The 25,689-nt window shown below is 42.5% G+C and overlaps 1 protein-coding gene across 1 annotated transcript in view; it reads right to left on the bottom strand.

Annotated features, from left to right (window-relative positions):
* Positions 1–25,689, bottom strand: part of LOC126335951 (agrin-like) — a 304,094-nt gene that overhangs the window by 100,909 nt on the left and 177,496 nt on the right. The window contains exon 6 of the mRNA XM_049999428.1: positions 8,520–8,771. Within this exon, the coding sequence (XP_049855385.1) occupies positions 8,520–8,771 (252 nt within the window). The remainder of the gene's footprint in view (positions 1–8,519; positions 8,772–25,689) is intronic.

Here is a 25,689-nt window from a genome sequence, read left to right as displayed (position 1 = left end):
CATCAAAAGTGTCAGTGCGGGAAGCATTCAACGAAACATCATCGATACGGACTTTCAGAGCGGAAGGGCCTACTCGTGAACCCTTGATGACTGCACGACGCTAAGCTTTACGTCCCCCCCCCCCCCCCCCTGGGCCTATAAACACTGACATTGTATTGTTGATGATTTGAAACATGTTGCCTGGTAGGACGAGTCGATGGACGTGTACGGGTATGGAGAGAACCTCATGAATCTATGGACCCTGCGTGTTAGCAGGGGACTGTCCAGGCTGGTAGAGGCTCTGTAATGGTGTGGGGCGTGTGCAGCATCCTGTCTGATCACCTGCATCCATTCATGCCCATTGCCCATTACAACGGACTTGGGCAACTCCAGCAAGACAATGCGACAACCCACATGTCTACAATTGTTACAGAGTGGCTCCAGGGACACTCTTATGAGTTTAAACACTTCCAATGGCCACCAAACTCTACAGACATGACTATTATCGAGCATATCTGGAATGCCTTGCAACGTGTTGTTCAGAAGAGGACTCCACCCCCTCGTACTCTTACGGATTTATGGACGGCCCTGCAGGATTCATGGTTCCCTCCAGCACTACTTCAGACATTAGTCGAGTCCATGCCACGTCGTGTTGTGGCACTTCTGCGTGTTCGCGGGTGCCCAACACGATATTAGACAGGTGTACTAGTTTCTTTCGCTCTTCATTGTATAATCTTTTTATATTCTTGTTAAGTCAGCAACACTTTTTTATTTCAATCTTAAACTATTGTTACTTAAAGATGTTATAGTTTTAAAATGTTTTTGATAAAAACAAATCATATACAACAAAAAAGATGACAAACGAAACCTGTAAGATATAAGACCTGTGTTAAAACATAAAACATCCGGTTTATAATTTTGCAGTAAGTGAATAAAACATAAATATCGAGTGTCGTCAGTCTCTTAGTCACCTCTCTAACGGCAGGGCGATCTCTCGCGTAGAAGAGAGTTCATCTCTGGCTATGCCCATACCCTGGATGGGGCAGCATATCTTTTTCTTCCGACCAGTGAAATTATTTTGCAACATCTCTCTCAACTGCTACGTACTGCACAATTCCCATGGCAGATAGACCACACACAACCACTCACAAGGTTATTCCTACAAGGTGTGACCCTCACTTAGCAAACTGTTTGTCGGCTGTTCAGCGCTGATATAACTCGTCCCTTAGACATGTCCGTTCGTCGTCTCTACATTTACGTTTGAAAACTCTGCCTTCCGTAAAACCTGACAGTCTAAGTTTGGGTCTATAACCACTGTGATACCGGAACGGGATTTCGACTGAGACATCCTGAAGGCTCTGTGGCGTCCCTCGGACTGCGAGTCCAAACTGTGCAAGCGTTCGCCGTTCACGGTGTCTGGTGCGAGGAGAAGCGTCTTATATGGAAATACATACGGTGTGAAATACTTTACTTCTTCTGCAGCCTGCCACAATGCCCTATCTTTGCTGCTTCACCGTGTACAGAGACCTCACAAAGACCAAAAAAATGGTAACAGACTGGAGAATAGGCTGCAGAACATCGCCACTTGGTGCGGGACTTGAGGACTGATCATCAACGTAAGCGGTGGTAACGTATGGCGGCGTAGCGCCATGCATCTCCCGAATACGAGCAGTCAAAAATAAGCTTCATACCGATGGTGAGCCAGAGCTCCTTCGTAGCAGCTGTGCGTTCGTGTAAGCCAGCTACTTGATAAGAGCCTGAGGCGACGGCATATTCTCTAGGCTATTGTAAAATGAAATGAAACATTTGCTATGTAACAAATGGAACAAAACTTTACCCAATATTTTCATATGTCAATAGCTAAAACAGTGTAAAAAATACTCTAATACAGAGTGTACATAAAATCCTGGAACACATTCAATTATTTATTGCACAAGAACCAAACATTGTGCACATATCATACATATGCTATTTTGAAGGGAAACGATGAACTTTTTTTTATGTAAGCCGCCACAACGTAGTTTGTTAATTTGCCGATAGTCAGCGCTAGTCGCAAACATGGCGAGTTTAGGTGCGGAGCAAGCTTCTTGTGTGTTGGAGTTCGACAAAAACAAGTGTGCTACAGCAGTTCAACGGATGTTCCAAGTACGGTAAGAAGCCACCAGCAAGGAACCACTCGCACAACAAATTCGTTACGATAGGTTGTTTGTGCCCAGCTAAGAGAAGCGAACGTCCTAGTGTCAGTGAAGTGAATGTGGTACGAGTACGAGAGACATTCATAAGGATTCCAAAGAAACGTAGTATGTAAATGGATATTCACAAAAATGTAAAGCAAACAATTTCCTTATTACACGTACTTGTTTGTTGTTTATTCGTGTCAAATTTCATAAATGTGTCGAACTGCTTATATTAACTGTTAATACTTTACTGACATTTAGAATGAGTTTCATACAAGAGTACACCCGGCTGTAACAGTGGAAAAATGCTCCAGTCGCAGCAACAGAAGACGAATACTCTTTAAAAGACTCTCACAGACAAGTGGGGTACGGCATCCTCACTCCTCATTCCACCTTCTTCATCAAAAATTTGTCATGTGGAGACATTCGCGCTTTTTTTAACTGAAAGAGGATAGCAGGGAGACAGTGATAGTGGAAGAGAGGAAACAGTGACAATAGGAGATAAACAAACATGAGACAGTGATGGTAGGAGAGAGAAAGTGGCAGTGAAAGAGAAAGAGAGATGGACGAAGATAACTGAAATAGGAGAGAGAGAAGATATTGATGGCCATGTGGGCATAGTTGCAGGAAAGGAGAAAGAGAGATTGATGGAGATAGAAGCAGTGGGAGCAAAAGAGAGAGGAGACAGCAAACATAAGAGGCCATACACGCACACAGGGAATCTGGAACATCCCAGACCTCCCAATATTTCTTCAAGATTTGATGGTAAGGTTTACTGGATTTCTGCCCTTTATGTTTATTTACTGTTTAATATTTTCAGTTATACTACCAGTACACCGTCAAAGACGACATTTACTTTGTACGTTACTTTCCAGTTGTAACATCGTTTTGAATGGTTGTTCGCCAGTATTGTACACTCATGGACGACGATTGTCAGTTACATTCTGATGATAGCTTTGTAAGCCGAAAACTGGGTAAAGAATTAAAGAAATGTTGTAGAACTTCTACAATTGTATCTTTGATGTGTAATGATAACTAAACAAATGCTGGAGTGCAGCCATTAAAGAGGAGATACGTCTCGTGGTGCAACCAGTCCTCCAGCAGGAGGCTCAGGGATACATGCTCTGTAAAAGCTGTCGACCAAGAAGTGTTTATCAAATTTATGGGTGTCCATGTTATTACATGGACGAGGGACTTCAGCTGATGATATATATGAGAAAAAGTACCACCACAGCTGTATCTTGAGAATGTGATGGAATAAAGGTATTCTCAAGATACAGTTGTTGTGGTACTCATTCTCAGATAGGTGTGTATTAGTTTTTGGAAGTGACCAGTTAGTCGAAACTGGTATACTGATTTAACCATTTGAGTGGCCGTTGAGAGAAATAAACTTTGTAATTAAGGGTAATGTGCTATTTCATGCTCACTTCCTGTGAAATGGCAAACGTGGACACATATTTTGTGAAATGGGTTTACTGCATGTCCTCTTTGTATCGAGCCCCATATTTCTTAGATTGACACATAGTTAGGTAATCTCTCATTCCATGAATCATTTGCATACTAGATCGTAATGATGTGTAACTAGACGTTTTACATTCAAATTACAAACAGTTTTGTAAATTTCAGTACATACCAACTATTTTTAATATACATATGGTTGATCGTAATTCCTATGCACAACCTCTGCTACAAAATAGAAGATGTCTAGGAGAAAGTTTTTCTGTTCGTTCTCAAATTTTATTTCGTTCTCTGCCAGAAAATATCATAAACTCGGTCAGTGATAAAAAAATTTCATTTCAGAATAGAGCAACCCTTATTGTGCTAAAGAAAACATTAATGTGGAGTAACGAATCTAGTTTTTTCTTATGGTGTTGTAATTATGTACGTCACTGTTCCTCTTGAATTGCAGTGGATTATTTGCAACGGACAGGAATAAAATACTGTGAAGCAGCAGTTGAAACGGCGAACTCCTTTAACAGATGCTACTAGGTGATCGTGAGTAAGCATCGCATATTACTCTTTTAGCAATTAAGACTTCCTCTACTCCAAACATTATTGAACAACAATATGAAAAATGCGCCAACTTACTGATTAGTCTCGCCAGATGATTTGCAATGATTGTGATTGATAATGTCGCTGGACGAACTTGTTGTAGGACTTCCAAAATGTGCTATTTACGCTTCAAATTGTAATCGATATGGACACACGAAAATTATTACTATTTCCTCAGTTTGTGTTACAATTGTGCTTGGAGTAATTAACGTACATTATCAGAAAAAATAACTATTTCTTCTTTCTGTACATTAGACGATAAATCATTTACTTATATGGGGAACAATAGCGAACCTAATATTGAGCATACGTGATTTTTCCCCCAGTGAGAAGAATATCTCCTGATTACATTGCTGAAGTTATAGCTTTGCGTATTCCTTTGGGTAGATATGACCTTGTCCATTGATTGGGTACAGCATCAGTTGCGTAAGGCATCGGTTTGTCTGGGAGAAATGGCAAGGAGATTCAAACAAACAAAAACCATTGCTTAACATTTCCGGGCTGAGACGCCGTGATCCATACATAAGAGTCTCCCCTGACGTTTCGCTTTCGACTGCGGAAGGCATCCTCCGAGGATAATCGGCGAGCTGCATCGAGAACACTAATTAGCGCCGTATATATAAGCCATCCAGAGGGAGCCGCTGTCAATCATGTGACGACGGCTGTGCTATGATCTCTGATATTGCCAACTTTCTCAGTTGAAACTAATCGATTGTCAAGCTGTTGCTGCAATGTTGACATCCACATCTTATGCATCTTAATGCCTTCATCTTTTCTATTAAAATTATTGCAATGTTACGAGAGAGGATTCACCAGACGCGGCGAACATTGGCGGAAAGCAACAGTAAGCTACTTCAACTTCATATTCTCATTAGCAATACCATGCAATATGATGATTGGAATAAGATTGACAACTTTACATTTAGAACTATGGAAGTAAGTGAAGAAATATCAGTGGTTGGACAAAAGAGGAAGTTCGATAGCTTACAGAAGATCACCACGGGAGGCTCAAGAGGGTATAATTCTCGGACAGTTATTAACCTGTCAGACAAAGTCTTGACTGTAGATGAAGTTTCAGTACTTGCTAAGGGTGGAAATTTTGCAGTGACGCCCCGAAGGGTCCCCACGGAAGATATTGTGGCTAATTTTGAGGCGGGTATCCGTCAGCTGTCACAGCAGTTCGCTGATATTATTAGAATGAAAACAGCTAGAATCTTGCGCACTGGTAAGCCACCTAACAGCTATCTTTCACAGGCACAAAGGAAGGCACTGAGGGACATCAACGCAGATGTAAAGACTATCGTGCTTTTGGCAGATAAAGGCAACGCTACGGTCGTAATGAAGAATAAAGATTATCATGAAAAAGTCATGGACATTTTGGATCCCAACAACTACAAACAACTTCAGAAGAATCCAAATCAAGGATTTTATAAATGACCAATCAATTGGTGAAAACGTCGTCCCTCTCTTCAGTCGACCAGAAGCATCATTTTAAATCAGAAGCTTACTCACCCAGCCTCTATGTTTTACCCATGTTACATAAACCGCTGGTACCTTTGAGACCTATAGCCAGCGCAATATGGCCTTCCACCACTGAATTAGAGGAACACCTTGCCTCGCTGTTGAAACGTTGTGTTGGTGGAACTGACAGTCATGTTAGAAATTCGTATCACTTCATCGATATTATGAAGAAAATCAGTGTGGGCCCTGATGGTATCCTGATGAGCTTTGATGTGGTGTCGTTGTTTACCATGACCCCGGTAAATGGTTCAAAAATAGTTCAAATGGCTCTGAGCACTATGGGACTTAACATCTGTGGTCATCAGTCCCCTAGAACGTAGAACTACTGAAACCTAACTAACCTAAGGACATCACACACATCCATGCCCGAGGCAGGATTCGAACCTGCGACAGTAGCAGTCACGCGGACCCCGGTAAATGAAGCGATCACATGTATAGTGTACATTTTTCCTAGTGATATTTTGGTATTATTCAGACATTGCCTTACAGCAACTTATTTTCAATATAATAATGTTTTTTATGAACAGATTGACGGGGTGGCTATGGGAAGTCGTCTTAGTCCAGCGGTGGATAACTTGTTCACGGAGAACTTAGAACAACGTGCGCTGCAAACAGCTATCCAGATGGTATCGTTATGTAGACGATACATTTGTTATATGAGCCCATGGGGAAGAGGAACTGGATGCGTTCCTGTTACATCTGAATAGTATTAATCCAAGAATTCAATTCACTATGGAAAAGGAAACCGATGGTCACCTGAACTTCTTATATGTGACTGTAATCAAACGAGAGGACGATTCGTTGGGTCATAAGGTTTTCAGAAAAGGCACACACACACTGATCGTTATCTGCAGAAAGATTCTAACTACCACCCTAGACATAAAAAGAGGGGTGATTAAAACATTAATAGACAGAGCGCACAAAATATGAGAACCAGCTCACTTAGATGTTGAGATTGAACACCTTAGAGCAACCTTCAAGAAGAATGGGTATTGCAGCAAAGAAATAGATCGTGTACTGCGCCCTAGACTGACAACCAGGACGGACGAGGATCGACACCAACCCAAGGGGAAAGTGTTTCTATAATTCATCAGTAAGGTCACTGATCGTATAGGAAAAATTTTAAGCAAGTACGAGGTGGAAACTGTTTTCAGACCTACTGCGAGAATAAAAGTATTTTTAAAATCTGCAAAAGATAAACGACATCCTCTAGCTACACGAGGTGTCTATAAATTCCGTGCAGTTGCGGTAAGGTCTATATGGGCACAACGAAAAGAAGCGTCAACACCCGTCTGGGTGAACATAAAACAAACTGCCGCCTCGGACATATGGATAAATCGGCTGTAGCGGAACATGTGTTTCAGGGAGGTGATCATGAAATAAAGTTTAGTGAGACGACCGACATAACAAAGACGTCGCATTATTATGCGCTAATGTACAGAGAGGCCATTGAGATTGCCAAACACTGCAATAATTTTAACAGAAAAGATGAAGGCATTAAGCTGGATAAGATATGGATATCAACATTGCAGAAACAGTGCGACAATCGATTACTTTCAATTGAGAAAGTTGGCAATATCAGAGATCATAGCACAGCCGACGTTATGTGGTTGACAGCGGCTCCCTCAGGATGGTTTATACGGGGTATTACGAAAAGATACGGCCTAACTTTCAGGAAACATTCCTCACACACAAAGAAAGAAAATATGTTATGTGGACATGTGTCCGGAAACGCTTACTTTCCATGTTAGAGCTCATTTTATTACTTCTCTTCAAATCACATTAATCACGGAATGGAAACACACAGTAACAGAACGTACCAGCGTAACTTCAAACACTTTGTTACAGGAAATGTTCAATATGTCCTCCGCTAGCGAGCATACATGCATCCACCCTCCGTAACATGGAATCCCTGATGCGCTGATGCAGCCCTGGAGAATGGCGTATTGTATCACAGCCGTCCACAATACGAGGACAAAGAATCTGTACATTTGGTACCGGGGTTGCGTAGACAAGAGCTTTCAAATGTTCCCATAAACGAAAGTAAAGAGGGTTGAGGTCGGGAGAACGTGGAGGCCATGGAATTGGTCCATCTCTACCAATCCATCGGTCACCGAATCTGTTGCTGGGAAGCGTAAAAACACTTCGACTGAATTGTGCAGGAGCTCCATCGTGCATGAACCACATGTTGTGTCGTACCTGTAAAGGCACAAGTTCTAGCAGCATAGGTAGAGTATCACGTATGAAATCATGATAACGTGCTCCATTGAGCGTAGGTGGAAGAAACTAAAATGAGCTCTAACATGGAAATTAAGCGTTTCCGGACACATGTCCACATAACATCTTTTCTTTATTTGTGTGTGAGGAATGTTTCCTGAAAGTTTGGCCGTATCTTTTCGTAATACCCCATATAAGCCATCCTGAGGGAGCCGCTGTCAACCACATAACGTCGGCTGTGCTATGATCTTAACTTTTTGTGACACCCTGTATATACGGCGCTCACTAGTGCTCTCGATGCAGTTCGCCGACTGTCCTCGGAGGATGCCTTCCTCAGTCGAAAGCGAAACGTCAGGGGAGAGTCTTATGTACGGACCACAGCATCTCAGCCCGGTAATCTTAAGTGATACCAATACCTGCTATGAAAGCCTTCATTCTATGATCGAACAAAAACCACTCCAACCTTCCTGTGTTACCACCGAGGGCTGCCACTACTACATTCACAGGTACCCGTTCCCCGGTAGCATGGTGCATTAGACATATTCCCCTCTGCGAGCAGTGCTGGCAACTTACCGCACTTGCCGTGGTGGCGCAGCGCCAGCTGAGTGTCGCCCAGACGGCAGGCGGCGGCGTGCAGCTCGCACTCCGAGCCGTAGTCCCTGCCGTCGGAGCCGCAGACGTGGGACCCCGACCCCGACCCAGAGCCCGGAGGTGGCGGCGGAGGGCAGGAGAGGCACCGGCACGTCGCGCCGCCCCCAGACACCTGGCAGCGCGACCACGGCCCGCACTCCAGGGACTCGCACGGGTCCGCCGCCGTCTCCTCTTCTGCAACCGGACGAATGCGTCGCCACGTCCGAACACTCCACTGCTACAGTACGTTCTATTAAGGGGGGTAGGACGTCAAACGGGCAGACTTGGAGCAGGAGAGGCGTCACAGGACATTTTAATTTCCCGTGTCTTTACTTTTACAAATAAATTCATAAAATTTTGTCACCATCTCCAGGAAGGATTCAGGATTCTCACTCATCGCAGTGGAAGTTCGAAAACATAACAAAATAATTTTTTTTCGCGTGTGAAATTACGTCATTTTTTCACTTACTAATGGCTGCATTGGATTGCTATAGGAACAGTTTTCTTCATAAGTTACAGAGATTCTTTGATGAAATTTGCACATCATACATACCATACTTACAGGTGTATGATACTCTATAATTTATTTAATTTATGAAAAAACGAATGATCTGTTATATTTTAAACTTCATGTTTAGAAAAAACTCAAATTTTCTTGTTAATTATCTTAATTTTACCACAGTTTTTGATAGATCTGGAAAATTCTAGAATTACATACACCTGTAAGTACGGTTTGCAGGATGTGCAAAATTTATCGAAGAATCTGTCTTACTTATGGAGAAAATGTACAGATAGCAACAAATCCAGCCAACAGTAAGTGAAAAAATGATGAAATGTCAAATGTAAGAACAAATTTATTTTGTTATGGTTTTGAACTTCCAATGCTATGGCTCAAATGGTTCTGAGCACTATGGGACTTAACGTCTTAGGTCATCAGTCCCTTAGAACTTAGAACTACTTAAATCTAACCAACCTAAGGACATCACACACATCCATCCCCGACGCAGGAGTCGAACCTGCGACCTTAGCGGTCCCGCGGTTCTGGACTGCAGCGCCTAGAACCGCACGGCTACCGCGGCCGGCCCAATGCTGTCATTGTAAATCTTGAATCCTTCCTGGTCATGCTGACAAAGTTGTATGAAATTATTCGTGAAAGTGTAGACAGTGGAAATTAAAATGTCCTGTCGTGCATCTCCTGCTCTAAGTCGGCCCGTTTGACGTCCTACCACCACTAACTGTTCTAAAGACAACCGATTAAATAGTGTCAGTAACGCGCTTAGGCGTGTACTAGGGAAACGGGAAGGGGAAAGAGGGGAGACATGTTGCCACCCTCCTGGAATTTGGGTGCAGACTTTCTATTAACTACAGAATTCTTTAGTACATCTTCCAATCATTACGTACGATTCCACTAAACTGCCGATTTACAATTGCCGACATCATCGAGAAGTACTGCAGCTCTAGCAAACACTATACAGCGCATTAAGAATATACGTGCGGAGACTGTGATCGTTGGTACGTTTATATGTACCAAATTAAGTGTGTTAGCTGTACTTTCTCTGCATCTGACAGTCTTCTCGCAAATAACTAATGTAATTTACTACGTGATGTTTTCAGTTTGATCGTAACAGCACCATAAAGTGGAATACATCTGTCAATATAGACTAACCGTTTTGCGTCCAGGCATCCACACTTCAATGCCTCACCTGCTGCTCAGGGGAAAATAAGCGTTAATAGCTTGCTTTTGCCAGACGAAATTGTAGGTAATAACCAACCTGAAAACATACTGCTCCTAGTAGTATAATTATTAGCCTGCAAATATAGTTAATACTGATGTAAAGTGGTTTAGTATACTGCCCTCAGTCACAAACAAAAATATTTCTGATAATACACGTTGTATAGAATGAGATTTTCACTCTGCAACGGAGTGTGCGCTGATATGAAACTTCCTGACAGAGTAAAACTGTGTGCCGGACCGAGACTCGAACTCGGGACCTTTGCCTTTCGCGGGCAAGTGCTCTACCAACTGAGCTACCCAAGTACGATTCACACCCCGTCCTCACAGCTTTACTTCTGCCAGTACCTCGTCTCCTAACTTCCAAACTTAAAGAAAGCCTCTTGCACGAGAGCTTGGGTGGCTCAGATGGCAGAGCACTTGCCCAGGAAAGGTAAAGGTCCCGAGTTCGAGTCTCGGTCCGGCAAACAGTTTTTATCTGTCAGGAAGTTTCACACGTTGTATAGCTTGATGATGGTGCTTGGTGGTTTACAGCGCTAACCACAAACTCAATGGCACCCTTGTTTGAAATTTACGGACGAGGCTTGTGAGAACCTATCAAAAAACAACAAGAAAACTTTAAATCAAGTTTTGTGCCAAGACAAGTACTGAAATTAGAACTCTGCCATTGTGAGATTTATACAAGGTTAACCATAAAAGCCGGACGAAGCACTGAAGAATTACTTGGTAAAAGAGAGGATAGTATACCAGTACAGACACAGCTGGAAAGGGGAGAGATGCCTGTGGCCGGGAGACGGAGCCCCTCTCATGTTGGAAAGAATTCCTGTTATCATACAAAATCTTAAAACGCGAATCACACTAACCTCAATATTAAGAGACAGGTAAGCTCCACTGGGAGACCCAAATCACGCGGGGACAAACAACAACAAATGCTCATAGCTCTTACGTTACGCGCCCACATTTACTGAGGCTTTATTGCTGAATGCGTTCACACCATTAGTTATGATACCAGCTGTATAATCAACACAGCAGCGGTGTACGTCCCTGTCATCCGTCCTCAGTTTCCATAATGACGCACCACCTCCTTCACCCACAGTGGAATCACAACAGTTGTTTACCATTTGTTTATAGAAAAACAAAACCCGTGATTGCTTGCTGACTTCGTAATCGGTTTTACATGACAGAGCTTTTGTAGCACACTAGAAAGAAAACTGTGACAGTGCTGTTATAGCACACTAGAAAGAATACTATGACAGAGCTGTTGTAGCACACTAGAAAGAACACTAGTGTACTATGTTGTATATGTGTACATCCATACTTAGTTCCAAACACGTCAGTCGAAGAAAGAAAAGACGATTTTCTGCGCTAGGGGACAGGGAGAAAATGAGTGAAATTTCGATATATGAAAAATGTGCTCTCCTGGAACGGCACATCGAAGTTCACTGCTGCAGTACAGGGCAGCATACAGTCTCAGAGCTACGAATTCTGTATTCAAGTTGGTATTTTGCACATTAATGTCAGAAACTGGAGAAAGTATTACCTTCGTGCAGTCCCACGCTGCTAGACATTGCTTCTAACAGCCCGTTATTGGATGGTTTTGGAAGATTCCCCACATTTATCTTATCAGATACTGGCCGTGGGCTGCGTTTTACCTACTCAGCAAAAAAAAAAGTTTAACACTTACAAAACGTTTAGTTCAAATTCACTTATGCCAGTGAAGGATAAAAATAATAATATTTATGAAATATTAAGCCGGTTCTTGGAGGAACATAGACAGATTAATAACTTTAATAGAACGTATTAATGTTCAACAATAATATTTATCTAATAGTTCGTTATGAACCGACTTTCTGACTTAGGCCGTCGTCAAACAACCTAATGAACATAATAAACTATCTTACTGTGACCTAAGAAGCTGAAAGCCGGTTGATAACGAAGAATTAAATAAATATTAATGTGGAACATTAATACTTTGTATTCAATTTATTAAAAATAGTACCAATGAAATTAAGGGAAAAATCTATTAACGTGAACGTATATGACGTTTTATAAGCAGTTATGAAAGGCAGAAAAGTAAAAGAAGCCTCTTTTGAAGATTTATTCCCTGTTTATTCTTTTCGAAGGTTATTAATATGACATTTTTGTTGACTTCCAGCAGAATTTCCTCAGTCGCTTCAACGCTCTCTTACATCACATTTTTCATTTTCAGTTATGGGGGTATGAATAAAATATTTCTGTGAATGTTCACTACTGGTGGCACTGTTTCATAACTCATTGGGTATTCTGAATTCAATCGTATTGCAACGCAATTTCTGATCGTTGTATGAAAAAGATGGCATCCATATTCATAACATAAAAATATGTATTTTGAATATACTTTTGAAATATCCTTCTTTGATCAACTCTTGTGTGTTAGCCTCCTGCGTTTCTTTGCGCCTGCACACTTCTGCTGTGCGCTTACTACTGTTATATGTTTTCATGTTTTCGATGTTGTTTTCCGCTTGTTTAACTCTGTATCACCGCGATAAGTACCAATTACCTGAAGTGGCTTACAATTTCCTGGTTAAAAAGCATATATGTCATGTGGAGTTGTCACAATAGATATTTTTCCACAGTGAAGATGGTCCCTGACCGAAACCGTTAGTGAATAAATGTGCTGTAAGACAGCACATTGTGTGTCGCGCATTTCTTGAAATCATCGTTTGGCCTCAGAAGAGGTGAGTGGACCAGTATCAGACCCCTAATAGATGTGTTCAGCCTACAAAGCGCTTCCTTGTGTTTGGTTTCCTCACAACATTTTATATATGACGGTTCCAATTTATCTTTTTTGTTTTTGTTATTCCCTGTGCCACTACCAGTCATTACCTTTCCTGTTCGACTCGCAAACAGAGTGAGTGAAATACAAATATATGACTCCGTACGAACCCTGATTTCTCGTATCGTGGTTCTGAAGCGAAGTGTACGTTGGCAACAGTAGAACCGTTCTACAGTCAGCATCAAATGTCGGCTCTCTACATTTTCTCAATACTGTTCCTCGAAAAGGAAGTCGCCTCCCCTCCTGTGATTCCCATTTGATTTTCCGAAGCTCTTCCATAAAACCAACGTGTTTTTCGACCCTATCGATAACAAATCTAGCAACATGCCTCTGCATTGCTTCGATGTTTAGCTTTAAGTCAATCTGGTGCTGATCCCAAACACTAAAGTAGTACTCAACTATGGGTCGCACTAGTAAACTATATGCGGTGCTGTTTCCAGAAAAACCACACTTTCTTAAACTTATCCCAATAAACCGAAATCGGCCATTGGCTCTCCCTTCTACAAGCATCGCACACCGATTCCACTTCATACTACTTTGCACCGTTACGCCTGAATAGTTAATCCAACTGACTCTGTCAAGTAGCACACAACTAATGCTGTACTCGAACATTGTGTGTCAGCTCTTTCTACTCATCTTCATTAACTTACCTTTTTTTTTATATTTAGCCCTAGCTGCCATTCGTCCCACCAACTAGAAATTTTGTCTAACTCATCCTGTGTCCTCCTACAGTCATTCAACGATGGCACCCTCCCCTACATCACACTACCTGGCGATTACTGCCCGCCCTGTCAGCCAGATCATTTATGCTTATAGAAAACAACAGCGTTCCTAACATACATCTCTGGGGCACTCCCGGCGAAAGCTTTGTGTCTGATGAACACTCGCCATCGAAGACAATATTGGTTTGTGTTACTTCGAATAACCCACATATTTGAGAACCAATTCCACATGCTATTAACAGTCGGCAGTGTGGTACTGTATTAAATGCGTTACGGAGACCTAGGAATATGGAAACCGCCTGCCGCCCATTATCCATAGTTCGCTGGATATCATATGGAAAAACGGCAAACTGAGCTCCGCAAGAGCGATTCTTTTTGAAACCGTACTAATTTATGGACAGTAGCTTTTCCCTCTCAAGGAAATTTACTATATTCGAACTGAGAACATGTTGAAAGATTCTGCATCAAACCGTCGTTAATGATATTGGTTTATAATATTGCGTCTCAGTTCTTTTACCCTTCTTGTATACAGATGTCACTTTGCGCTGGGTTAGAGTATCGCGATAAATGCAAATTAAGTAAGGGGCGAATGCTGTAGAGTACTCTTTGTGAGAGCGAATTGCTATTCCATCAGGACCTAGCGACTTATTCGCCATCGACACTTTCAGTTCTTTCTCTACGCCTGGGATGAATATTACTGTGTCCTCTATGCGCGACTCTGTGCGATGGTCGAACGACGGTATGTTTGCACGATTCTCCTGCGTGTACGATTTATTAAACCCGAAATTTAAAACCGGCTTTCGTTTTGCTGTCTTCCACGGCCACAATTAGACTGGTCAACGGTAGACTGGATAGAAGCCTTATACCGTTTTAGCGATTATAAGTATGACCCCGAATTCGGGTTTCTCGGCATGAATTTTGCTAAGATGTTACGACGGTACTTATAAGCTTCGCGCGTTGATTTTTTTTTTTTTTTAGAGTAGTGCAATTACTGTCAGAGACGGCAAAGGACTTGGAAGAGCAGTTGAACGGAATGGACAGTGTCTTGAAAGGAGGATATAAGATGAACATTAACAAAAGCAAAACGAGGATAATGGAATGTAGTCAAATTAAATCGGGTGATGCTGAGGTAATTAGTTTAGGAAATGAGACACTTAAAGTAGTAAAGGAGTTTTGCTATTTAGGAAGTGAAATAAATGGTGATGGTCGAAGTAGAGAGGATATAAAATGTAGACTTGCAATGGCAAGGAAAGCGTTTCTGAAGAAGAGAAATTTGTTAACATCGAATATAGATTTATGTATCAGGAAGACGTTTCTGAAAGTATTTGTTTGGAGTGTAGCCATGTATGGAAGTGAAACATGGACGATAACTAGTTTGGACAAGAAGAGAATAGAAGCTTTCGAAATGTGGTGCTACAGAAGAATACTGAAGATAAGGTGGATAGATCACGTAACTAATGAGGAGGTATTGAATAGGATTGGGGAGAAGAGAAGTTTGTGGCACAACTTGACTAGAAGAAGGGATCGGTTGGTAGGACATGTTTTGAGGCATCAAGGGATCACAAATTTAGCATTGGAGGGCAGCGTGGAGGGTAAAAATCGTAGAGGGAGACCGAGAGATGAGTACACTAAGCAGATTCAGAAGGACGTAGTTTGCAGTAGGTACTGGGAGATGAAGCAGCTTGCACAGGATAGAGTAGCATGGAGAGCTGCATCAAACCAGTCTCAGGACTGAAGACAACAACAACAGTGCAATTACTTACCTTTCAATATATGTTATTTATTTTGTACATAATATTGAACACTATGTTTTTAGTACATTTGTAGGAGACCACACACTTGTTATTATTCTGGGTCAGGTGTCACTTTATGCACCCTGAAAATGTCTAGTCCCAACCCAATTTAAGGTCAACTTCGACCTTCATGGTAAACGACAGTATCATCAGGGAACAATGTACGAATTCCGCTCAGACTGTCAATAACCGTTTATATAGATTAACAGCAATAAAGGCCCTATAACACTTCCTTGGGGAAACTCAGGTATCAATTTGGTTTAATGAAATGACTTTCCGGCACCTGCGACCATTTTGACAGGAAATAATGCCAATAGGCAAGTAATTTTATTATAATCCGCCTGGGAAGAAAGGTGTTAAAAGCCTACTCGAAACATAGATATGAGGAATAAACCTTCGACTGGCAGTCATTAGTACTCATTACTTCATGCGAATAAAGAATTAGTTGTATTTCGGAAGATAGTTATTTCATGAATCCGAGCTGACAGCATATCCAAAGGACGTTAGTACTAGGCAACAGCAGTGGTGAGAAGTTTTGTTAGTGAGGATTGCATATATTCAGGGGCAAGTATACCTTCAGGGACAAACTTGAATGACTTATGACCTTAACCTATTGTCATGCTAATTGTTTTATGAGTTCCTGGGAATAATCCATCCTGAGAACAACAAACCCCTCCCACCCCACATCCTCCTTCCTGAGCGCTGTGGGAAATCCTCAAACCTCTCCATCTTGCAAATACAAGCACTCTTTTGGTATAAAATTAACTGCCTAGTGAATTAAATCGATCAAATAATTAAGCTCTCCCCCTGTGAAGTCTCTCATCCCCCAATCCCCTCCCCTCCCACTTCCGGAAATTAGAAGGATAAGGACGAAGTCTGTAGTGAAGAGGAAGGATCTCATCATATGAAATTGAAGCCAATTTTAATTACATAGCAGAGGATATACCATTTATTAAGAAAATTAATTTTTTGGCCGGAGAAGCTCACATCCAGCATCCACAGCGTGTTTCAAAAATGACCGGTATATTTGAAACGGCAATACAAACTAAACGAGTAGCGATAGAAATACACCGTTTGTTGCAATATGCTTGGGACAACAGTACATTTTCAGGCAGACAAACTTTCGAAATTACAGTAGTTACAATTGTCAACAACAGATGGCGCTGCGGTCTGGGAAACTTTATAGTACGATATTTTCCACATATCCACCATGCATAGCAATAATATGGCGTAGTCTCTGAATGAAATTACCCGAAACCTTTGACAACGTGTCTGGCGGAATGGCTTCACATGCAGATGAGATTTACTGCTTCAGTTGTTCAATTGTTTCTGAATTCTGGCGGTACACCTGGTGTTTCAAGAGTCCCCACAGAAAGAAGTCACAGGGGTTCATGTCTGGCGAATAGGGAGGCCAATCCACGCCGCCTCCTGTATGTTTCGGATAGCCCAAAGCAATCACACGATCATCGAAATATTCATTCAGGAAATTAAAGACGTCGGCCGTGCGATGTGGCCGGGCACCATCTTGCATAAACCACGAGGTGTTCGCAGTCTCGTCTAAGGCAGTTTGTGCCGCCACAAATTCACGAAGAATATCCAGATAGCGTGATGCAGTAGACGTTTCGGATCTGAAAAATGGACCAATGATTCCTTTGGAAGAAATGGCGGCCCAGACCAGTACTTTTTGAGGATGCAGCGACGATGGGACTGCAACATGGGGCTTTTCGGTTCCCCATATGCGCCAGTTCTGTTTATTGACGAAGCCGTCCAGGTAAAAATAAGCTTCGTCAGTAAACCAAATGCTGCCCACATGCATATCGCCGTCATCAGTCCTGTGCACTATATCGTTAGCGAATGTCTCTCGTGCAGGAATGGTAGCGGCGCTCAGGGGCTGCAGCGTTTGAATTTTGTATGGATAGAGGTGTAAACTCTGGCGCATGAGACGATACGTGGACGTTGGCGTCATTTGGACCGCATCTGCAACATGGCGAACGGAAACCCGAAGCCGCTGTTGGATCACCTGCTGCACTAGCTGCGCGTTGCCCTCTGTGGTTGCCATACGCGGTAGCCCTACCTTTTCAGCACGTTCATACGTCACGTTCCCAGTCCGTTGAAATTTTCAAACAGATCCTTTATTGTATCGCTTTTCGGTCCTTTGGTTACATTAAACCTCCGTTGAAAACTTCGTCTTGTTGCAACAACACTGTTCTAAGCGTTGGAATTCCAACACCAGAAAAATCCTCTGTTCTAAGGAATAAACCATGTTGTCCACAGCACACTTGCATGTTGTGAACAGCACACGCTTACAGCAGAAAGACGACGTACAGAATGGCGCACCCACAGACTGCGTTGTCTTCTATATCTTTCACATCACTTGCAGCGCCATCTGTTGTTGAAAATTGTAACTACTGTAATTTCGAAAGTTTGTCCTCCTGAAAATGTACTGTTGTCCCAAGCATATTGCAACAAACGGTGTATTTCTATCGCTGCTCGTTTAGTTTTCAAATATACCGGTAATTTTTGAAACACCCTGTACATGTCCTAATTAAGTAATTACACTGCCGCAAATTGGATGTGTTATCATGTTGGAAAATTTCTGTATGTGTAGTCACCTTGACATACAGGGATTGACTGAGCTAGTGTTCAGTGACACCACCAGACAACATCAAACCCCCAACCCTCGCTCCCTCCCTCCCCTGCCCTCCCAGAAAAGACTGGTGGGAAAGGACTCGCTCTGTGCTGAAGAGGAAGTATCTCACAGCATGAAATCAATTCAGTGTCGGTAATATATTGACGCATATTCTTTATTTATTCAGTTTGTGGGAGACAGGGCTACCAACCTCGGGAAGAGCTCACATATGTACCCCCCACCCCAACAGCACTTACAATGATATAATAAATGTAAGCACTGAGTAGTAGAACGAAGTGTGATATAGTAGCCACCGTTTGGGGTCTCCTGCACATGTGTCTGTCATGCAGGCTCTGCCAAAGAGGTCAGAAACTGCACAGTCTCCTAATTATAGATCATAATAGTAAATTCCGCCAACCATGGAGATTGGAGATAAAATTATCGGCCCTTAACCTGCACAGCCTGTCCATATTTCTTTTCGTACTTCCCAGCTTCTCTAAAACATCCGCACTCCGATTTATAGCACTTCGCCCTCATCTTCGTAAATGATCATCATGAAATTTTATTACACGACTATGTGGTCTTCAACTCTGACATTATACAGCCAATTTCAAGTTTTAGTAGTACTATATTTGGGTGTGACATAGATGTACACCATTCAGCCATTGGCACCTTGAAGAATGGCAACTCAAGGCTTCTAGCAGTTCATTAAAAATTATCCTCATTATATAAACTGAGATTCGTACATGAATGTACTAACGAATCTGCCTTGTTATTCAAGAATCATACATTCTATGGTGTGACACCATGAAAAATGTGTATCTTAAAGGCAAAACTAGGACGTAAATTCTGATTCTTCTGCGTCAAGATAATTATTGATTCGGAGAATTCATTAGGCTGATTAAAGTGTGACAAATATCTTACAAAACAAATTAGACAAATTTCTCTAAAATCACTAGTGGAAGAACGCGTTTAACAATCCTTAGCAGAATCTTGAACCTAAGACATTGTTACTCTCAGTTATGAAATGTAGGTAAATACCAAGACACGTCGATTGCGATTGTCGTTAATAACAATAAGTAAAAGGAATTTGTTTTGTATTTACTAATATTGTTCTATGAAAACTAAAGTTTCGTTTCACATATGGTTTTACCTTTTGGGTTTGCATTACACTATGGTAGAAGTTGATTGTATCAGCAGTTAATGCATAAGTGAGCTAATGCTTGGCGGTTATGTCTCATTTACAACTTCCCAATGAATACGTTAGTTGACAATGTCTGTAATTACTCTTCATTAGCAGCATCTCTCGATCAATAATCCGATATGTATAACGAGCCAGAGCGTCCGCCATACGGAATTTGGTCTCTCCGCAATTCTCTCTGTCGATTAACGAGTGCCGAGTAATTAGACCTCCATTATCTCGTCAATCACAAAGTACCAAATTTGCCTTTTACCAGAATTCACTACCATTCCCGGTTCCTATTGGCACTATCAATGGGCATGTAACTGAATTTCTGTTTCCAGTCTGAAGACTTCATGTATTGGCCTGTAAATATTGTCGTAGAAATCCACGATTCTAAAGTAGTTACAATTCCCTTGGGCCATCTTTGAGACTATGTTTAGCCGGACGCTGTGGAGGAGCGGTTCTAGGTGCCTCAGTTCGGAACCACGCGGATGTTACGGTCGCAGGTTCGAATCCTGCCTCGGTCTTGGAAGTGTGTGATGTCCTTTGGTTAATTAGGTTTCAGTAGTTCTAAATCTAGGGTACTGATGACCTCAGATGTTGAGTCCCATAGTGCTCAGATCCATTTGAACCATTTTGAGGCTGTTTGCGACAGAGCTCAGACGACTTTCAGTTTTATTACTGTGCATAACGCATTTTATGAAGGCGTGTCGAAATAGTTAGGGAGATTTATTAGGAGAATAATACACAACAGCCAAATTTTCGTTTGATATTGGGGCAGATGGGACGGAACTTGAGAAATCAATGGGTCATGCATCCAGAGCTTTGGCCAGTTATTGGCAGAATATTAGTTTAAGCCCTGAAGAATTCAAAAGATTGCGGATGGAGGAAGTGTGAGTGTCTTAATTATTTGTCATGCTTTTCAAATTTCCAACATTTTTCGTTCCAGTCATATAATTCATAAGATATTGCTGTCGCATTAATGTGAGCACTTGTCAGAAGCCCAAATAATGGCCTTTTGCAGCGCGAACCATTGCAAGACGTAACAGAGAGAGTAATTGAGATTCTGGAAGGTGCCGATGGGAATATGGTTCCATACTGACTACAGTGCCATGACAAACAGCGCTAGATTTCTCTGTTGCGGATAAAAGGCGTGTCCATTTCTATTCGAGATGGTCCCATAGATTCTGGATTGGACTTAAATGCGGGGCGTTTTGTGGCTAGGGGGGAACGGACAATTGATCCAGATACTGTAAACATGGAAGTACAACACGAGCAGTATGAAATGTTGTGCTATCTTCGGGTAGATGTAGTTGTGTTGAGCAAAACGAACTACATCTAGAGGTGGACATGTTCGCCAAGGAAAGTTGGATATTTTGTGTTGATCAATTGTGCCTTCTAGAATAACGAGACCGTCCAGGAAATGAGTCGAAAACATTTCTCAGACCATGGCAGCCTCTCCTTCGCCCTGAACACTTCCGAAGATTGTTTCAGGATGGCTGCTTTCAGACTTTTCACGCCATACACGCCCACGGCCATCTGTCCGAAAGAGCATGAAACGTGATTCACATGAAGGTCACTTGTCACCACTCAGTGGACGTCTAGCTGCTATGCTGGTGTCCAATTTCCAGCCTTCGTCGTCGATAACAGCAGTCGACTTTGTGGCATGAAACAAGGGCCTGCTGCAGAGAGCCATACACAGTAACGCTCCCTGAACGGCCGTCGATGAGACGTTATTGATAGCCCCTTGGTTCATCTGGGCGGTCAGATCCTGGACAGTTGCACGTCTGCTCTCCCGAACACATCTCCGCAAACGTCGTTCACCTCTGTTGTCTATGGCCCGTGGTGCACTGTAGTCGCCATAGCTCCGGTTTTGGACGTCCTTTTGCCCTGCACGGTGAACTTTAACTATGGTGGCATGCGAATAGATTACAGACTTAGTCGGTTTGGAAAGCTTCCACCCTTAGCCATAAAATGAATAATCAAGCCCTATTGGATGTCAGATAAATTGCTCTGTATCCGCATTACGATAACGACTGCACTGTTATCCTTGTCCTCCCGGACTATGGGACTTAACATCTGAGGTCATCAGGCCCCTGGAACTGAGAACTACTTAAACCTAACTAACCTAAGGACATCACACACATCCATGCCCGAGGTGGGATTCGAGCATGCCACCGTAGCGGTCGCGCGGTTCCAGACTGTAGCGCCTAGAACCGCTCGGCCACTGGAGCAGGTGCTAGTGCTGCCATTAGTCATCTGTGAGCGACTATTGTACTTTGATGTCGAACACAGGCGGTGGTCACATTAGTGCCACTGAACCGGGTATTAAGACAGTCAGTTTTCCGTTTCCTTCGATTACTTACAGTATGTTCATATTTCCTTCTGATTTTGATGTTTCGCCTCTCATTTACCTGCTTTATATATCAACGACACTGTTGCCCCTTTCGTATACTGGGTTGCCATTTTATTTATTATGCATAGATAAGACAATAAACACAACAGTTCGTGAAATTTGTAGGTGATTCAGGTGTACAGAAGATGCGAAAAGCGGTACATAGAGATGCAACAACAGCACTAAGCACTCTCTGGATAGGGTCAAACTAATGCTGTTTGAATCATCCGTGTACGTCACTCCGTGCTGCTTGACCTCTATGGCAGCGGTCGTCAATGACAGTTCTTATCGAGTGGTAACCAGAAGATCTTAGGGGGTGACGGATGTGGAGAACGTTTTAATGAGATCAACGGTCGAACAGCGTCCGTATCCAGGTATTCCAGGACAGCATGGACAACATGCGAGCTTGTTTTATATTGTTGAAATATAATGTCAATGATACCTCGAAGATACAGCACACTTCATAAATGTAACGACTGATGTCCACATTATCCACTCGTTCAACCAGAAATGATCGTGTCGTGTACCCAGTAGGAACACTATAACATCATGGAAGTTGCAAAGCTCGTATGATGGTGGAGACTGCAGTCCAGATAAGGTCGTTATCTTTGCAACCATCATATGCTGAGGTGACGAAAGTCATGTGACAGCGATATGCACATATAGAGATCGTGGTAGTATGGGGTACACAAAATATACAAGGACAGTGGATTGACGGAGCAGTCATTTGTACTCAGGTACTTTATGCGAAAAGGTTTCCGACATAGCTACGGCAGCACGACAGGAATTAACAGACTTTGAACACAGAATGGTAGTTTGACCTAGACACATGGGACACATTATTTCGGAAATCATTAAGGAATTCTATATTCTGAGATTCGCATTGTCCAGAGTGTGCCTAAAACACCAAATTTCAGGCATTACCTCTCACCACAGACAACTTCACTTAATGTAGCGGCGTTTGTGTACAGACCTCAGTTCTAACAGACAAGCAACACTGCTTGAAATAACAGCAGAAATCAATGTGGGACGTAGGAAGAACGTATCCGTTAGGGCAGTGCGACGAAATTTGGCGTTAATGTGTTTTGGCAGCAGACGACCGACACGAATGCCTTTGCTAATAGCACGTCATAGCCTGCTGCGCCTCTACTGTGCTCGTGACCACATCAGTTGGATTCTAGAACACTGTAAAACAGTCAGTGGCCTGATCAGGTGAGTCCCAATATCAGTTGGTAAGAGCCTATAGTAGAGTTCGGACCCCACGAAGCGATGGGCCCAAGTAGTCAACAAGGCACAATGCTAGCTGATGGTGCCTCCACAGCGGTGTAGGCTGTGTTTACATGGAATGAACCTATCGTTGGCTGGAAATGGTTATGTTCGGCTGCTTGAAGGTCATTTGCAACCATTCATGGACTTCATCCTCCCAAACAACGATAGTACTTTTATAGACGGTAATTCACGGCGTCACAGGGGCACAATTGTTCGCGAATACTTTGAATATTATTCTGGGCAATTTTTGTGAGTGATTTGGCCACCAATAGAACAGTCACGGGACGTAATCAAGAGGTCGGTTCGCGCACAGAATCCTGCATTAGGAACATTCTCGTAATTATGGACGGTGCAGTATATCTGCAGGGGACATCCAACGATCTGTGGAGTCTATGCCGTGTCAAGTTGATGCAGTGCACTGGGAATAATGAGGTTCGACACGATATTAGGAGGTTTTCCACGACTTTTGTACTGTCAAGCAGCAATCGTAATTCCGTATGCAGAACAGGGGCTCGTATGAAATGGCGATGCGGTGACTCGTGTGTGCAGTGCTGCCGCTGGGTGAGCCACTGTCTGCGCTCCTTTATCTGCTGCTGACATAGTTGTAGCCATGCTGAAGTCCGTCGTGTTGCAGACGTCGTTGCACTGTTCATAAACGTTGCAGGGTTATTGAAAAAGATAGACCATTTCAATTTGTATTTCATGAAATAATTTTTTAATTATTTATTTTTTACACGAGTTATTTATGTTCAATGTGTCCGCCCTTTCCTGCACGGAAAACGTCTAAGCGATAGTGAAATTCTTCCCATACGGGAACAAGCGTGTGTTGTGTTACGTAGTTCAGAACAGCAGAGACCTGGTTCTGCATGTTGGCCAGAGATTTGGTAGAGGTGGGACGTAAACAGCCTCCAGAACGTAGCCCCACAATAAACAGTCACAAGGCGTGGGGTAAGCTCTTGGTGCCACAATCAGTGGCTATTGTCTTTGCAGAGAAATTAAGCCTGTTGAAACTGCTTAAACCAATGCCTTTTCCTTGCTTTTTCCTAGTTGGTGGTTCAGTGGCGAATCGGGGGCGGAATTCCCGCTGCACTTCAACTGCCAACTCACTTCTTGCGAACTGTTGTTGTTGTTGTTGTTGTCTTCAGTCCTGAGACTGGTTTGATGCAGCTCTCCATGCTACTCTATCCTGTGCAAGCTGCTTCATCTCCCAGTACCTACTGCAACCTACATCCTTCTGAATCTGCTTAGTGTACTCATCTCTCGGTCTCCCTCTACGATTTTTACCCTCCACGCTGCCCTCCAATGCTAAATTTGTGATCCCTTGATGCCTCAAAACATGTCCTACCAACCGATCCCTTCTTCTAGTCAAGTTGTGCCACAAACTTCTCTTCTCCCCAATCCTATTCAATACCTCCTCATTAGTTACGTGATCTATCCACCTTATCTTCAGTATTCTTCTGTAGCACCACATTTCGAAAGCTTCTATTCTCTTCTTGTCCAAACTAGTTATCGTCCATGTTTCACTTCCATACAAGGCTACACTCCAAACAAATACTTTCAGAAACGACTTCCTGATACATAAATCTATATTCGATGTTAACAAATTTCTCTTCTTCAGAAACGCTTTCCTTGCCATTGCCAGTCTACATTTTATATCCTCTCTACTTCGACCATCATCAGTTATTTTACTTCCTAAATAGCAAAACTCCTTTACTACTTTAAGTGTCTCATTTCCTAATCTAATTCCCTTAGCATCACCCGATTTAATTTGACTACATTCCATTATCCTCGTTTTGCTTTTGTTAATGTTCATCTTATATCCTCCTTTGAAGACACTGTCCATTCCGTTCAACTGCTCTTCCAAGTCCTTTGCCGTCTCTGACAGAATTACAATGTCATCGGCGAACCTCAAAGTTTTTACTTCGTCTCCATGAATTTTAATACCTACTCCGAATTTTTCTTTTGTTTCCTTTACTGCTTGCTCAATATACAGATTGAATAACATCGGGGAGAGGCTACAACCCTGTCTCACTCCTTTCCCAACCACTGCTTCCCTTTCATGCCCCTCGACTCTTATTACTGCCATCTGGTTTCTGTACAAATTATAAATAGCCTTTCGCTCCCTGTATTTTACCCCTGCCACCTTTAGAATTTGAAAAAGAGTATTCCAGTCAACATTGTCAAAAGCTTTCTCTAAGTCTACAAATGCTAGAAACGTAGGTTTGCCTTTTCTTAATCTTTCTTCTAAGATAAGTCGTTAGGTCAGTATTGCCTCACGTGTTCCAACATTTCGACGGAATCCAAACTGATCCTCCCCGAGGTCTGCATCTACCAGTTTTTCCATTCGTCTGTAAAGAATTCGCGTTAGTATTTTGCAGCCGTGGCTTATTAAACTGATAGTTCGGTAATTTTCACATCTGTCAGCACCTGTTTTCTTTGGGATTGGAATTATTATATTCTTCTTGAAGTCTGAGGGTATTTCGCCTGTCTCATACATCTTGCTCACCAGCTGGTAGAGTTTTGTCATGACTGGCTCTCCCAAGGCCGTCAGTAGTTCTAATGGAATGTTGTCTAC

The sequence above is a fragment of the Schistocerca gregaria genome, chromosome 2, assembly GCF_023897955.1.
Source record: "Schistocerca gregaria isolate iqSchGreg1 chromosome 2, iqSchGreg1.2, whole genome shotgun sequence".
Classification (NCBI taxonomy): domain Eukaryota; kingdom Metazoa; phylum Arthropoda; class Insecta; order Orthoptera; family Acrididae; genus Schistocerca; species Schistocerca gregaria.
Note: the sequence above shows the minus strand (reverse complement) of the source record. Positions and strands in the feature narration are given on the sequence as shown.